At 55.6% G+C, this 16,216-nt stretch overlaps 1 protein-coding gene across 2 annotated transcripts in view; it reads left to right on the forward strand.

The window, feature by feature from the left end:
• Positions 1-16,216, forward strand: part of NECTIN1 (nectin cell adhesion molecule 1) — a 156,330-nt gene that overhangs the window by 52,294 nt on the left and 87,820 nt on the right. For both annotated transcript variants that reach the window (XM_024196645.3, XM_024196646.3), the window contains exons 2-4: positions 12,343-12,693; positions 13,309-13,611; positions 14,085-14,202. In XM_024196645.3, coding sequence (XP_024052413.2) covers positions 12,343-12,693; positions 13,309-13,611; positions 14,085-14,202 — 772 coding nt within the window. The remainder of the gene's footprint in view (positions 1-12,342; positions 12,694-13,308; positions 13,612-14,084; positions 14,203-16,216) is intronic.

Here is a 16,216-nt window from a genome sequence, read left to right on the forward strand (position 1 = left end):
CCCCTGGCTTGTTTACAGTCCTGAGTCTTAGGAGCGCGGCAGGCTCCCTTAAGCCCCCATCTGTGCAGCTGCCTCCTAGCCCAGTGCTCATTCCAGCCACGGCCTGGCCCTGGTGGAGGCTTGGAGCTGATTAGACACAAGAGCAGAGCAGCACCTCCGTGCAGGGTCGGGCAGCATGCATGGAACGAGGGGATCCTCTCCCTGCTCAGAGCTTGGGACAAATCCAGCTCTGATCTCAGCTGTTAAGTTCCGTGACGTTTCAATTGCTTGGACCAGAGCTGAACTGGGACTTTGATCTTTAGCCTCCCGGGGGGACCCCCTCATTCCCAGGTTACTCTCTGGGGAACCCCCCTCTGGACTCAGCTTCCCTCAGGAGCCCCCAGATTGTCCACCTCGGTGAGATTCTTCTGGCCGAGCTCTCCAGACCCACTCAGCGGCGAGACAACGGCTCACGCTGGTGAGGTGGAGAGGCTCATGGGAGCCAGAGGGTCTGTTCACAGTTCTCCGCCCTCCCAACCAGCAGCTGATATGGAGTCAGCTGATCAGGCCTTAGCAACCAGGGATTGGCGGAACCATTTGTCAGAACCCCCTGACAGAGCTATATCTCCATTTGTGTCCGTCTCTAGTCACACAGAGAGTGGGGTCTAGTGCTGAGAGCCGGGAGCCGGGAGCCCTGGATTCTCTTCCCAGTGTGACCTTGCACAAGTCGCGTTCCCTCTCAGTGCCTCGTTCTCCCCATCGGTAGCATGGGGATGACACTTACTGCACAGCAGTGGGGACTGTTGGGCTTAGTCCATCCATGTCTGTAAGTGCTTCCTTGGACGCAAAGTGCCAGTATCATTTCTGAGCCCTGAGCTTGGGATCAGTCAACATGTCAAACCTCAGCCTCAGGTTAGAGAGAGGGAGGCTGCTGGGGGACACAGACGTTGTTCTCCCACTGACTCCCTGGGTGGCCATGGGCAAGTTACTTCACCTCTGTGTGTCTCAGAGTTCCCCATCTGTGAAACCAGGATAACAATACTCACAGGCTGTTGGGAGGGGGAATTAGTGTCAAGCCCTTTGAAGATATGTAAAGCTCTGTCTAAACACGAAGTATTATTCTTACAGGAGGGGCCAAGGCAGGAGGGATAGGTAGTGTCACTCGGTGCCTTAGACTCGGCCAGTCTGTGCCCAGAGGAAGAGGAGGAGTTTGTGAAGCTCTGAGTCTAGATTAGATGAAGGCTGACCAGCAGGCTGGGAAGCAGGCAGGGGGGTAGTGGACTTGTTTCTGGTGCACACACTCATGCAAAGGCACATGCTGCCCTTTGCAGCCTGTTTTTCCATGGGCAGGAATCTTATAAACAGCCCTGGTGGCTCCAGGGTTGTGGAGATACAAAGATATGTATCACCTTTCTTGGAGCGACTATCCCTCCAGCTAGAGAAGGCGAGTTACATTAGGAGAGGAGGAGGCGCCAGTGAAAAATATCTTCCTTTCTCAGTCACTTGCCCCACTCCTCCATCCATGTTCATGTGCCCTCTTTCTTTCTGACCAGGGGAGTTTGCAGGTGCTTACAGGTTCCTCAGAGAGTGTCCAGCCTCAGTCTGTTGTGAGCTATCAAACCTTAAAGCCACATCATTCTGCTTGCAATCGTGCATTCTCCCTCTTCTCCCTGCTTTGACTGACATAATTTTAGCTGTTGGTGTCTTGGGAAGGATTAGCAACCGATGCCTTTGTCGGAGAATAACAGAGTTCTCATGCTCTACCGCGGCGGCCTCCACGATGTTCCGGATGACGAACTTCTTGATGGCCTTGTCCTTGGGGACGCAGCGGGCGCAGTTGGTGCAGCGGATGGGCTGGACGTGCCTGTGGCCCTTCTTGGTGCGCCCGTTGTTCTGCCTCTTCTTGGTCATCATGCTTCCACACCTTATATCATCGAAGAGTTCAGAATCCCAGCTCTCAAAAGGCACGGAGCATCCCCCTCTAACTGCAGGAGATGGTGAGACATTAGTTGGTAAATTCATTCCAGGACCACAGCCGGTGTAGGACGGGACGGAAGCAAGACTATAATCAGAATGGCATGAGATTACGATCTCCTATCTTGCAATCTGACCACATTACTATAAGGCACAGCAAAGCAGGGGTCCTGAGTGATCTAATGGCACAAAGATATCAGCTCTGGTTGATGAGATGTCCGTTGGGGCTGGCATTGATTGGTTTGTTTGGCACTCGTCTAGTTTCCCATCCAGGACATAACACCAGGTGACTCTCTAATCCCGTGTGATTCCGTATGCCTGGCCAGCTGCCCCTTTGGTGACAGTGTGTCTAGGAGAGGGCAGGTTTAACTGCCCCGCTGGGATCAGGAGGGGTGGGGACATGGAGATGGCAGCCATTAACCCGGCCTGCTGGCGCTGAGCTCAGGGCTGAGTCAGCAGAGTTTCGGCTTTTGTCATGTCCCCATTGTGCTGCTGGGTGAGTCATCTCCCCAGGCCGGGCACTCCACGCTCTCTGCTTCCTGCTCCCACTCTAATCCGACAGCTCAGGGGGGATATTTATTCCATCGGGTTTATTTGTGTTTTCGTTGAAGCTGTTAGGTCTCGGATTCCTTTGTTTCGGAAACGAGACGGTCTCACGGATTGATCCCCCCCGAATGCCTCGCTGACCCCCTCCTGCACAGAACTCCCCGAGCCACCTCCAGAGGTGACCTTGGAGAAGGTGGGTAGGAGGGAGGCTCCCATACATTCAGGGGGATGCCCGGCAAAATAAGCAACCATCGCTCCCAGCACCCTTTATCTTTCAGCTGTACTGCTCTCTTCCACCCAACCCTCTCCTGCACCCACGCAAATATCTGCTCTGAATCTGGTCCCTGCTCTCAGCCTCCAGGAGGGATGTTCCCACAGAGGTGATAGCAGGGGCGTGTCAAGGGTAAAGTTCCATCCAGTAGGGGGTGCTCTTGCCAGGCCCCGTGTTTGCTCATCTGCATTGCCTTCCCTGCATCACCTTCTGGCCGATGGAATCCTAAGGGAGGGCATCTCGCTTCAGCTCGCCTGCCCAGACTCCGCCGTTCCCTCCTGCGTGCAGTTCAGTGGAGAACTGGCAAGAGAGCGATCCCCGTGAGCAGCTCATCGGTAGGCCCAGGGGACGACCCCACCTGAGCCCGGGTGCTACCTCTTCCCCGCCCTTTGCCCACACGTGACCCGGTTTCCGTAGCAAAGACAGCTCCTCGAATAGCGTTCCGGCTCCTCTGCACCGCTGGGATCCCGCTACTCAGCCGCGCTCCCTGGTAATAATTATGCCTCAGAGGAAATGACCCTCTGGAGATGCGTCAGGGGAAACGGAGGGGACAAGGTGTGGCGCTAGAGACGGGAATACACCAGAGGAGAATGGGAGGGGGGGGAGGGGTACAGGGCTGGTTGAGGGTTTGAGGGATGAGGGATACAGGTCAGTGGAAAGGAAATGTTATAGAGTCAGTCTGAGGGGCACCTTTCAGAGGAAGCCTGGGGCTGCTGTGGGGGGGCTAGCGGAGACAGAAGGGTTGGGTAAAATGCGGGATATGGAGTCAGGGGAGGGCAGAGACAAGCTGGCAGCACATCAGCGCTGAGGGGTGCAGTTCATGTGGAGTGAAGGGGTGCAGAAGGGGAGTGAGACGAAGAGGCTGAGTGGGAACGGGTGAGATGTCGGGCACAGGAAGCCCCAGGCTGGCTCGGGCAGCCGTGTTGGGTCGAGCAGTGACGCTCAGCATGGGTCAGGCAGAGGCGAGGGGCAGTGCTGCTACCCGCTCTGGGGTGGGAACTGGCAGAACTAGCTGAGGGATTAGCTAGCATGCTCACGGGGCGGGGCCAGCGCTGGGAGCGGGAGCGCGGACTGAGGAGCCTTTGTGCTTTGCTGCTGAGCTTTGGCTTTCGTAGCTTTATTGCAGGAAGGCCCATCCCAGCGCTGTGTCAGCACTTTCACCTGGAGCCCGGCTCTGCCAGCCTTCCTGCTTCCGCCCGAGGGAGCATTCGTCTCCCATTCACACTGGGCGAAGCGGCTGCTCTGAAGTCAGTGGACCCAGAGCAGTGGGAAAGCCATGGGAGTGGGCGGAGAATCACTATAGTGAGTCTAGTCTGCAGCTCATTTTCTAGAGGGGTGCCCTTTGCCATTCACAGAAGTATGAAACTTGAGAGGCTGTGTGGCCTAGTGGATAGGGCTGGTTCTCAGGAGACCTTGGGCCTATTTCTAACTCTGCCACTGACCTGTTGTGTGGTCTTGGGCAAATCACATCCCCTCTCCCTGTATCTGTTTCTGTCTTGTATATTTAGCCTGTAAGCTCTTGGGGATGGGGGCTGTCTCTTACTGTGTGTCTGTGCAGTGCCCAGCACAATGGAGCACTGATCTTGGGCGGGGTCTGTAGGTGCTACCATCAGAGCGGTCATCATAATAGTGCCAGGAAAGTTATAATAAAGCCTTGAGGGGAATTAGTGGGAAAATCAAAAAAGATCCAGGGCAGATCTTTCTTTCTGGATTCAGTGTTGACTGATGGCATCCGGGCGGAGATTGAAGTTTAGCCACCAGGCCGGACCAGCCTGGGCATGCTTCCTCTCCATTGTACCTCAACCTGGGTCTGTTTCCATTATCCGGTACCATTAGACTGCCAGCAAAGGGGCCAGATGTGGGGTGGTTTTGCGATGTGGACACTCCTTGGAACTAGACAGAGACCTACCAAAAAAATTCACTTCACTCCAGGCCACTGGCCAGCCATCAGCTGGTGACATCTCTGTCGTCACGCCTGACCTACTCTGGATATGAACCGGTGACCTCGAGTGAAAGGGGCTGTGTATCCCATTAGCAATCCCAAGCCAAGATTGGTCTTTCTTTTCTGAGAGGGATTTGAACTGAAGCCAGAGGCGGCATTGTAAGTCACGCCACTGAATCCCCAGCGCCTTGATGTCATATAGCTGTGGAAGGCCATGCCTTAGCTTGCAATTGTCTCGACTTGTCCCTGCCATGATCTTAATGTTATTTCAACCCAGTCTGGACATTTTGCATTTGTCTGCCACTGTGTCACCTTCAGTGGCAATCTTGCCACACTATCTCCCTAGCTATCTCTCTGTCTTATTACTAATGCGCCTCTTGCATGGCTGTCTAAGCACTACTGTCTAATCCCTCTGGTATCTGAGCTCGCAAGCTAAGCAGGGTTGAGGTGGATCAGTATTTGAATAAGAGACCTCCAATGAAGGGCTGGTGTGCTGCAGGAAGTGGTGCACTGGTGATTCATTAGGGAGCACTCTCCTTTCTCAGCCAGCAACCAGCTAGTGACTAAGCATGGCGTGGTGAGAGCGGTGCCTGTCGGAAGAGATGTAGAAAGAAGTTTCTAACGCCTAGTGATCAGTTAAAATCTCCTGGGCATTTTTTTTTTTGGTACTTTTTTTACAAGAGGAAGGGTGTTAATCCCAGTGTCTTGGCCATGTCCCAGCTCAGGTAATTACACCCTGCCTCTCAAAATTCCCCACGTGGTTTCAGCTGGATTCAAGATTCTTTATTACTTCCCATCCTCCCTAGACCATGTGCAGTGTTGTTGTGGGCTGTTAGATGCCTGCTGCATTCTGCTCCAGAGGTGGCTGCATTTCAGTGCCGAGTGACTTGATCTTTGTGTATATATAGGACAACACCTACAGAAGTCAATGGGCACTGTGGGTGTACAGAGCCTCTCAGGACTGGGTACTAGAGAAAAGTAAAAAATTAACACATTATAAATAAACATAGGCTGTAGTGTAGACATAGCCTGAGACACAAGGGCCTTTGCATCTCTGACCTGTCATAACATTTGTGTCAGCAAGGTACACAGCGATATTGCCACACCATAGGGGAGTCTCACCAGGCTGATGCCAAGGGCTGTTTCAACGCCTTAGGGGCAGGAAGGATATCTGGGAACGGGCGGGAGAAATCCATGGCGGTTGGGCCAATGTGAAGTTGTGCAAAGCAGCGTGAAGTTCACACGGTTCTTACTAACAAAGAGCGATCGATTGGGTACACGACTGTGCAGCAGAGCGTCAATCTGCTGTCTCCAGCGATCGCTGGATCGTCTACAGCAGTGGTTCCCAAACTTGTTCCGCCGCTTGTGCAGGGAAAGCCCCTGGCGGGCCGGGCCGGTTTGTTTACCTGCCGCGTCCGCAGGTTCAGCCGATCGCGGCTCCCAGGGGCCACGGTTTGCTGCTCCAGGCCAATGGGAGGTGCTGGAAGCGGCGCAGGCCGAGGGATGTACTGGCTGTTGCTTCCCGCAGCCCCCATTGGCCTGGAGCAGGGAACCGCGGCCAGTGGGAGCTGCGATCGGCCGAACCTGCGGCCCGGCCCACCAGGGGCTTTCCCTGCACAAGCGGCGGAACAAGTTTGGGAACCACTGGTCTACAGAGCTCTCTGAGTGGGAAGCGAGATTCTTGAGGGGCAGTTTATTAGGCAGCCATGTCCGCAAAGCACGGTGCTATCCCTTTCGTTCAAGTGGGAGATGCTCTTGTTCTTAGCACTGACGAGCCCAGGTTCCAGGTGACCGTGCAGGGCTTGGCAGGCACCAGAGAGCAGTGCTGGTGGCTGCTAAGAGGGATGTCTCATGGGAGGGGTTGGGGGAGGAAGGAGTCCCTTGGTTAGAGGGTGGAGGTGTTGGTGCAGCAGGAGGGATGGGGGTAGTTCAGTGGGTCTCTTAGAGCCTGTTCTTCTATCCTAGCCCAACACTCGGGGGCCTCACGAGGCCAGACCCAGCTATTGCCTGGGCTTCGTGTCCCAATCCGGGACGCAGGGGAAGTATGAGCCAGGGGACCCCTGCACGCATCCTCCTCCCGCCACGCCCCTCCTAGCTCCCTGCCGATGCCGGAGGGTGCAGCCGGCTCTGTGCTGAGCACAGCTGCCGGAGCGCTGGAGCCTCACGTGGCCCAGCGAGTGTCTGGAATGAGGCTCCGGGAGAAAAGACTCCACACGAAGCACTTCGGAAGCCAGGGCGGGGAAGTGGGGCCGAGGTCTCAGCTAATGAAGTCAGGGCACCGGCACGTCTCCAGCACTCAGCTGGGGCTTTTTGGCCCTAGAACTAGGAAGGAGGGCGCAACTGGGCATGCTCTGATGCTGCTCAGCGCTCTGCCTAGCTAGCTGGCTGCCTCCCGGGCAGAGGCAGGGACAGGTCAACAGGCTCTTGGCGATCTGGCATGGGAGCAGCAGAGCTGGACATGGGCCCACCCCTCCGACTCCCGCATCACACACACCCTGGGCTCTTCCAGGTCTCTCCAGAGGCTGATTGGGGGCTTTCTCTTCTCTCCTGCGTGCATGCACTCTCTGATTCCCATCAATAATTTGTGCATTGGCCCTGATGAATTATTGAGTGTGCACTGGGCCAAGGGGAGAGAAGCCATCAAGTCTCAGTCACCTTGCAAGCAAACGCCCTCGAGGGCAGCTGGCTGCTCCGCGGCAGCCAATCTACACTCTGGCTGCAGGTTTAGGTTGGGGAGCAGAGGGAGGTCGCTCGTGTTCGCTGGTAACTTGCAAAAAGCCTTGGCTCCGTCTGACCTCGTCCTCGGTGATGCGAGCCGGGATTTGGTGTTGTCGCTTGGAGTGGGGGTGGGGTTGTTTCCCCACATGGGATCTGGGGTGCTGCAAGCCAGGAGGGGTCATCAGAGGTTTGTCCCCTCTCCCAAAGCAGCCACCAGCGTTCAGACACCTGGGGAGGAAACATGATTTCCGCGTGCTGGTTGTTTTCTCGTTATATTTTTCCCCCCTGCAGCCTCTGACAGTTAGGAATGTGTTTTTTTTAAAAGCAGCTGCATGTAGAAGCCTGACTTCCAGCCGGGCACGTTGCCTGGCTGGATCCTCAGTCAGAATGGCTCCTTTGGCGTGGCCACACTGCTTTCTGCCGGCCGTGGATCCAGCCCTCCGTGTCTGGGAGGTGAGGGGCCCCCCTGCCATGGGGGATCTGGCCGCTGCTTCTTGTTTTACACACGATGGAGATCAGGATCAAATTTAACATTATCCAGGTCTCTGCCATCTTGCTGGGCATGGGTGCAGCCATCATGTTCCATGTCCCTCTGCCCTAACCCCTGGTTCTATGCGGCCTGCTACACCATATCCCTGTATCCTAGGACCTCATGCTCCATGACCCTGATTCCCAGCCACTCCAGCTCCATTTCCATGTACCCTAGCCCTTGCCCTCTGCCCAGTGCTGTTTCCCTTTATCCCAGCGCTCCTTCTGCTCTGTTTGCATGTCCCTGCGTCTGTTCCACTGCCATGTGCCCGGGACCCTGCTGCTCCCTCTCCATGACTCCAGGCTTGGAAAGATCCGGGCAGGGGAGAGAAGGCTATTTTCCGTGGCGGAATAGCAAGCCAGGCTGAATGCCCCGGCCTGGGAAGTGTACTGCAGTTCCAGCTCTTCGAAGAACCTGACCAGTTTTGTAAGGATCCTTAATTAGTTTCCTCGGACATTGCCGGGAACAGAGCTCGGGGTAATGGAATGGAATTAACATAGGGGAAATTGAAGCTGAATCTAAAGAAAAGCTTCCTGAAGGTATCCACCTGTCTGTGTATCCTATTCCTCATCATTATCATCATCCCAATGATATTTCTAAGGTGCCTGTCACCTTAGCATCTGGCCTGTGGAAGAGCATCCCTTGGGCAGTGATGGAAACTCTGTTTCTTTAGGCCACCCATCCCCTTGCCATTGGGACATCGCTCCTCTCCCTGTAACTGCATTGGCAGGAAGGTGCCCCAGAGAACCCCGGAGGGTTCTTCTGTCTCTGACTTCCATGATTCTCTGGCCAATCACTCGCTTTTCTGGCCCTTGTGGTGAGGAGTCCAGCCTCGGCAAGGAGTGTGGTTTTCTGCTGTCCATTCGCCGAACTGAAAGCGAACAAGGCCTCTTCCTCTTCTATTGGTCTTTGGAAAGCTGGGCTCCTGAGGAACAGCTGAAGCCTGTAGGGTCACAGAGCTTATGCGGAACCGGAGCCAGCTGCACCATTGCCCAAGCCCCGGAGCCAACAGCTCACTTTGAGAACCAGAGCTTGTTGAGGGAGGTTTCTCACTGGTGGCTGAGCCTACCTGCCTGTGCTGGCAGCACTTCAGAAGAAGGTGGGGCTGGGGCTGATGAATCCATCCTCCCCAGGCCTTGGGAGAAAGAGGGAGTGCTTAGCACACCTACATGCAGGCAGCAGTGAGCCGTGCAGGCGTCTGTTCCCAGGACCTTTGTTACGTGACTGTCTCTGCTAGCCAGCAAGCTCCCACACGCTTTCCGGGGCTGTAAACACTTCAGAGCTAGGATGCTTGGCAAGGCTCTGGCTCACCTCTGCAGGTGTAGCCAGTTCTGCAAGAGGCTTTCTCACCTGGAGGGCAGAAGGATCATAGCATGCAGCCCGACGAATTGGATGCGCCGCATTTCCCCCCTCCCTCGAATCCCGGCCTGGTATTAGGAAGCACGGTGCTGCTCTTTGCCCTCGTAGCGTGCTCCATCACCCAGTGCTCCTTGTGCTGCTAAGGGGGCCGCTGTTCATAACAGGTCCCAGATCTCTGCCCCCTGGTTAGGGGGTGCTGTGCTGAGAGCTTCATTGCCCAGACATTCTTCATCCATCTCAGTCCTGCTGCCATTCCCTTCCTGAGTCCGGCTGGTCCCATCTGTCATTGCCCCAGCATGGCATCGGGAGGTGCAGTGCTGCTGAGGGTGCTCTGCTCGGCGTCAGCTGGCTCCGTCTCCTCCCACACCAAAGGGCTGCTGTGCAGCTCCCAAACTAAAACGACATTTGCGGTGCTGCTCGGCTGGGTCATTAGCTGGATCTAAAGGCCAAGAGGCGCGCGGTGGCACCTCACGTCACCAGTGCCGGGTGCTCCCCAGCCGCACACACCCAGTGCCTTTCAGTGACTCTTAGCAGAGCATTAGGCAAGCACCTATTCCCTGGCGGTGCTGAGTGACTGGCAGGGGCATGAAGCCTGGCTGAAGGAGAGAGCCCATACTCAGCCCAGAGGAAGGGTGTTGAGGCTTCATTGTTGCCCTGCTGCGGTCTACGGGTGAAGTGTCAGTGCTGGGCAGGTTTTGTTAAGATCCCTTCTGGGCTCAGCCGGGCCGCGGCGAGGGCTGCAGACTGCAGGAGGGAAGCAAGTGCAGCCGGCTTTAAACAAAATGCTGGGAGTGAGCGTGTGCCTCCGTGAGGACGTGTGTGTGGATGTGTGTTTGAGAGGGGGAAGCCCTGTCTGAGGATGTGTGTGTGTGTGTGCCTGCGTGTGAGCGAGGAGAAGTGCGTGCCTGAGTGAGGACGTGTGTGTGTGAGATTGGAAATGTGCGAGTGTGTGACAGAGGGCACGTGTCCATGAAGGATTGTATGTGGAGGGATAGATGTGTGTCTGAGGACGTGAGTGAGAATATGTTTGAGAGGACACTGGGTGAATGTACACGTGTGTGTACTTGGGGTGGTGGCCTGTGAGGAGCTAACTCGGTTTTGCACTCACTTGGACCTAGTTGGCCATTAGAGGAGTGGGAGCGCAGAGGCCAGACTGTTTCTAACCTTGGCTCTGACAGCAGCAGTATTGATGCCCTTGCACTTAGCAGCAATGGCTTTGAATGGCCGCGTGCGCTGACCATGAAGATACTCTGTCTCCATTTCTCCTATATCCCTCCCTCTCTGTCTCCTGACCCTCCCTTCCTCTCCATCACCCTTTCTTGTCCTTCTTTCTTTTTACCCCTTTCCCTCCTCCTACCCTTTCTCGCTTTCCCTGGGCTCCCTCTCTCACATGCTGCACACATGCGTTTCAGCCTCCTCCGTAAGGGAGTGAGCAGAACCAGCTTTTCCAGTTCTCTGCACCTTGCTCTTCCAATACATTTTTAATATAAATACCAGCTGTATAATTATTGGAGCGTTATCTCTAAACACACAGATTAGAGGAATATGTGGCAGCAGCCATAGATGAATTTAAATGTTGATCTTGTGAGAGACTTTATTTCCCACTCTGTAGAGGGAGGAATCACCTGGGACAGAAGAATAACCATTAAGAATATGCTACGCTTCTGCTAAGCGCCTTTCATCTCTGTGTTACAGAGCTTGTGTCTAGGAATGGCTTCATCTGCCTCTAAAATGCAGCCACCTCTGGGGTGGAACGAGGCAGCAGTTTGCCATCTGACAGCAACAATGCACAACAGGAAAGGAAAGGTCAGGAAGTGAAAAATAGACTATCTGGCTGGAGCAGCCTGTGTGCCTGGGTGTTCTCATAACCCTGTTCTTCAGATTTGCTCTGAAAATCACAGTCTAGGCCTCAGCAGCTCAATGAGAATATCTCCACTGACCTTAATGGGAGTTGGAGCAAGCCATTAATCTGCATGGGCTTGTTTTCCTCTGCATGTGTGTGTGTGTGTGTGTGTGTGTGTGTGTGTGTGTGTTTTTGAGCACACACACACGTGCATGCATGTGTCAGTTTGCAAGTGTCTTTTGCACCCTTGGGATGGATCAAATGCTGCCAACAAATCTTCCTGAGTAACTCCCCTTGCTTTCAGTGAGCCACCTGCAATGTCCTGAGAGCGGAGTTTGGCCAAGCGTGTAGCTGGGTGCGCACATGTAAGTTCATGTGTGTACAGCGGGTGCCTGGTGATGTGGTTCCCCCATGCCTAGAACAGTCAATGTGTCTGTGCGTGTGTGTGATGGCGCGGGGTGTGTGGTGTGTGGATGTGTGCGTAGGTATGCTTATATAGCCATGTGTGTGCTGTATATTTGCAGTAATGACTAGTGGCATGTGATATGTTTCCCAAGTGTAAAAGCATCAGCTTGTTTGTCCATCCCCAGACCGTCAGGGGATGGTCACAGGGCACCACATTAGCCATTGGGCTCTAGACCTTATTGGGTGGCTACGGGCGGGAAGGGAGCAGCACACCTCACTGGCTGGCATGGCTGGGGGATATCAGCCCTTATCAAACGGCTGTTGCAGGTGGGGTTGCAGTTTGTTATACAACAGCAGTGGGGCTGGCTCCCCCAGAGGCTGACGTGGGTCCCAGCCAGCCCTGGCTGCAGAGGGCTCCATGGCGTTACATCGGGGTGGATTTGGCCCGGAGAGTTTTGTTATGTGATGCTATGTCCTGCGCTGGGGACGGACCTCTGGGGTCCAATAGCTCTTGGCTAACTGGAAGGCAGGCGGCAGGGACCATAAGCCCCCAACGTCCATAGGGCGGTGCGCTCTGCAATCAAATGCTGTAGGAATTGGCCCAGTGTATCGACTGCCTGACAAATTCCTGGGGCAGCTGAAATTCAGGGGGTGGTCACGGAATGTCAGCTCCTTGCCTGGTATGCACCAAGGGGTTCCAGAGACCAGGATCCCTCCGTTCCTCTCTCTCTCTCTTTCTCAATCTCATCCACGTCTTCCCTGCTCTGTCGTTGCAGGGCTCCGGGCTCAGACCGTCCTGGTCAATGACACAGTCTCGGGGTTCATCGGGACGGACGTGGTCCTTCACTGTAGCTTCACCAACCCGCTCCCCAGTGTGAAGATCACGCAGGTCACGTGGCAGAAGGCCACCAATGGCTCCAAGCAGAATGTGGCCATCTACAACCCCGCCATGGGGGTCTCCATCCTCTCCCCCTACAAGGAGCGCGTGACCTTCCGTAACCCCTCCTTTAAGGATGGCACCATCCAGCTGTCCCGGCTGGAGCTGGAGGATGAAGGCGTGTACATCTGCGAATTTGCCACCTTCCCAACCGGCAACCGGGAGAGCCAGCTGAACCTCACCGTGCTGGGTAAGATATAGCCATTGCCTTGGGCCGGATGCTCAGCCCGTATCACTGCCCTGGGTCAGAGTCACCCACCGAACACCCTCTGGAACCTGGGACCAGCGACCTAGGACTCCCTGAGGCTCTGGTGGGGGGAATCCCTTGGTTTAAATCGCACCCACAGAGCTCTTTCTCCATAATCTGTCTTTGCCAGGAGCATGGGGAGGCTGAACTAGTTTGCTAAGTGGCTTGAGAGTCCCAGATGAAAGACACTAGAGCGATACAAAGCATTAGTAGGGTTCCTCCCTGGAGCTCTCTTAGCCTGGGTTTGTGGGTAGAGAGACCTTGGCCTAGGATTCCCCCACAAGGTTCTCTCTAACCTGGGCTTCTCAGGGAAGGACAGAATTCAACTGTCCATCCAATGTATTACCACCCTTCTTCATGACCTGCAGCCTGGAGGGTTGGATCTCCAGTGGGTGAGGTTCAGAGTAGCGCTGCTGAGACTGCAGGAAATTTGCTCGAGCTCTGAATCAGGCCAGGGAGAGCCCAGCTGTGGGGCTGTACTGCTGGGTGTCCCGGGGGTTGGGAGCCGTGGGGATTGGTGATTTTATAACCTCTCCCTGCTCTGCTGTCTCTTTGTAGCCAAGCCCACCAACCGGATGGAGGGCACCACCCGGCCCCTTGTAGCCAGATCCGGCAAGACGGAAAAGATCCTGGTAGCCACCTGCATGTCCTCCAATGGGAAGCCGCCCAGCACCGTCACCTGGGACACCAAGCTCAAAGGGGAGGCGGAGTTCCAGGAGATCAAGAACAGCAACGGCACCATCACGGTGATCAGCCGGTACCGCCTAGTGCCGAGCCGGGAGGCCCACCGGCAGCAGCTCATGTGCGTGGTCAATTACCAGCTGGACCGTTTCACCGACAGCATGACCCTCAATGTGCAGTGTAAGTGAGAGAGCAATGAGGCCAGGCCAGCTGCCAAGGCCTGGTGTCTTGATTGAATATCCCCCGGGCGGGGAGGGGCATGAGCTTGCTGCAGGAGTGGAGACCAGTGCCGTGCCCTCCTTGGGGTAGAAGAGAACAGCGTGATCTCTTGGAATAACCACTCACCCTCCCTCCCTCTCTCACCCACTCCTTCCTTTTGCCCGTTCTTTCTCTCCCTTTCCACCTCTCCCTTCTTCCTGTCTTCCTCTCTGCGTTCTCTACTCCTCTCTAATGTTCTCTGTCCCCATCTCCCATTCTCCTCCATTCCCACTGTTCCTCCATCCTTCTTTTCTTTGTTTTCACCCCCATCTCTGTCTCCTCATTCCTCTTTTTCCCTTCCTCTCCCATTTCCTTCCCCCTCCTTTCGCCATCTCTCTTTCTTCTACCTGCCCCCCCCCGGCCCTGTTTCTTGCCATCCCTCTCTCCCCTGACAGATGAGCCAGAAGTCACCATCGAGGGCTTTGACGGCAACTGGTTTTTGAACCGGAAGGATGTGAAACTGACGTGCAAATCTGATGCCAACCCCCCCGCTACCACCTACCAATGGAGGCTGTAAGTACCCCCAAGGCATCCGGCCCTGTAGCAGCACACACCACTTCCCACGAGAGCCAGGGAGCCCTCCTTGGAGAGCTAGAAGACTCCTACCAACTAGCACTTGGACTCCCGTAAGGCCTGGTTGCAGAGCTGTGTATAGAGACCCAGGGCCTGGCTCTGCTCTCACTGATGCTGCTGTGAATCCGGAGTAACTCCATTGCCGTCAGTGGGGTAAAACCTGTGCACTTGACAGGAGAAATGGGGCCTCGGGGTCACTAGAGACCGAAACCATCTTCCCACGGGATGCTCAGGGCAGCAGAGAGAAATCTCTACTTCTTTGGGGGCGAAATGGGCTGTGTATAGAAATCCTGACTCTGCCGGGATTGAAACTAGCTTTCTATAGGGAACTCAGGCCTGCACCTGTATGGGGCAGCTCCTCCACTGGTGTAAACCATACACCAGCTGAGGAGCAGGTCTATAAATGCTTCCTCTCTATGAATTGCCTCTACGTAGAACTCTGGTGCACCTATAGAAGGGTCTATCCATCAGGACTGGAACCAGCTTTCTGGGGTAGGGGGGGTCTCGCTGCCAATTCAGGGGGTCTGGAGTCGCTGCTGTCCGGGACTTTGACCTTTTCAGCTCCCCCGCCCCCTCCCCATGGAGCCTGGCCTGTCAGACACAGAGCAACCTGCTTCCTCTGCCAGCCGTGCCTACAGGACAGCCTGCCGGGGTGTGGCTGCAGACCGCGCTGGTGGGGAAGGCACCGGAGCTTTCCAGGCGACTGGGGACACCAGTGCCTTTCCGGGCGGATGGACTCACGTGGCCTGACAGCTGAGATGACACGGATGGGGCTGGGGTTTGGTCTGAGCCCCAGCGCGTCTGCCTGGCATGGGCAAAGGTTTCCAGGTCTGCTCACAGCTCTGCTAACAGGCTCTGTGGGGGATGGGGCAGGGTGGGGAGCTGAAAAGGTCACGGTCCCCTTCTTAGGGGACCATGATCCCCTTCCACCAGGATTACATCCCCTCCCTGCTCTCTCAGGTTATTCTCCTGCCCACGGCCTCCTCCAGGCCCAGCACTTGCCAAGGGGAAGAGAATTCAGACCCAGTGGGCCCTGCCATCTCCGATGGAGGGGAACAGGCAACAGGCAAGGAGCTTGCAGCTCCCTCCCGCCCCTCTCGGCCCCGGTTTGCATTAATTAGGCAGCATTGCCGGTCAATCTGACAAGGCCCCGAGAGCGGGGAGAGCTGGGCTGCGAGGGCCGTTGAGCTGCGGCGGCAGGAGGATCCCTTGATGCACAGGAGAAGAGCAGAAAATGCTGCTGCCCTGCCCCTGTTGTGTTCATGGTGGCTGGGAGATTGACCCCAGCACAATGAGCTGCGCAAGCGGCACCCGGGAGTGAAGGGCTGCAGGTGAGCATGCTCCCCCAGCAAACCCGGGTGCATGGTGCCAGCTGCAGGCTCCGCTGGGGCATAAAGACTCCATCTGCCAGCCCCTTTCCAGTGCGGAGACGGAGCGTAGCTGTGACGTGTCCAGACACAGACATGCTCTCCGGGGCCCCAGGAGAAGAGACGCCCTTTGTTGCGTGGAGGTCGAGCAGGTGGTGGGACACACATAACTCCATGGCTTCCCCTCAATCTTGGAGGCTCTAGCTCCATCACTGGACCTGACGGAGTAACCCAGCTGCCACTCCATAACCTCTGAGTGTGCGTATCTGGCAGTGGCCCTTATACAGACCTTCGCATCTCCATGAAGCTGGACAGACATCCAATAATCCTCCCAACCCTCCTATAAGGAGGGTGAGTATTAGTCTCCCTGTGCTGCAAGTGGGGAAACTGAGGCACGGAGCGGCATAGTGACTTGCCCAAGCTCACTCAGCAAGTCAGTAGCAGAGCCGGAAAAAGAACCCAGGAGTTCGGCGGTGGTTCTGGGGATTGTCATGTGTGCCAATAGGGATTAAAGAGCACAAGTTCTCTTGACTTTATGCACCTTTGAAAATCTCTCCCTGCAATGAACCCCATTCTAACCAACCTCC

The sequence above is a fragment of the Terrapene carolina genome, unplaced genomic scaffold, assembly GCF_002925995.2.
Source record: "Terrapene carolina triunguis isolate 2854851 unplaced genomic scaffold, T_m_triunguis-2.0 Scaffold374, whole genome shotgun sequence".
NCBI classification, from domain to species: domain Eukaryota; kingdom Metazoa; phylum Chordata; order Testudines; family Emydidae; genus Terrapene; species Terrapene triunguis.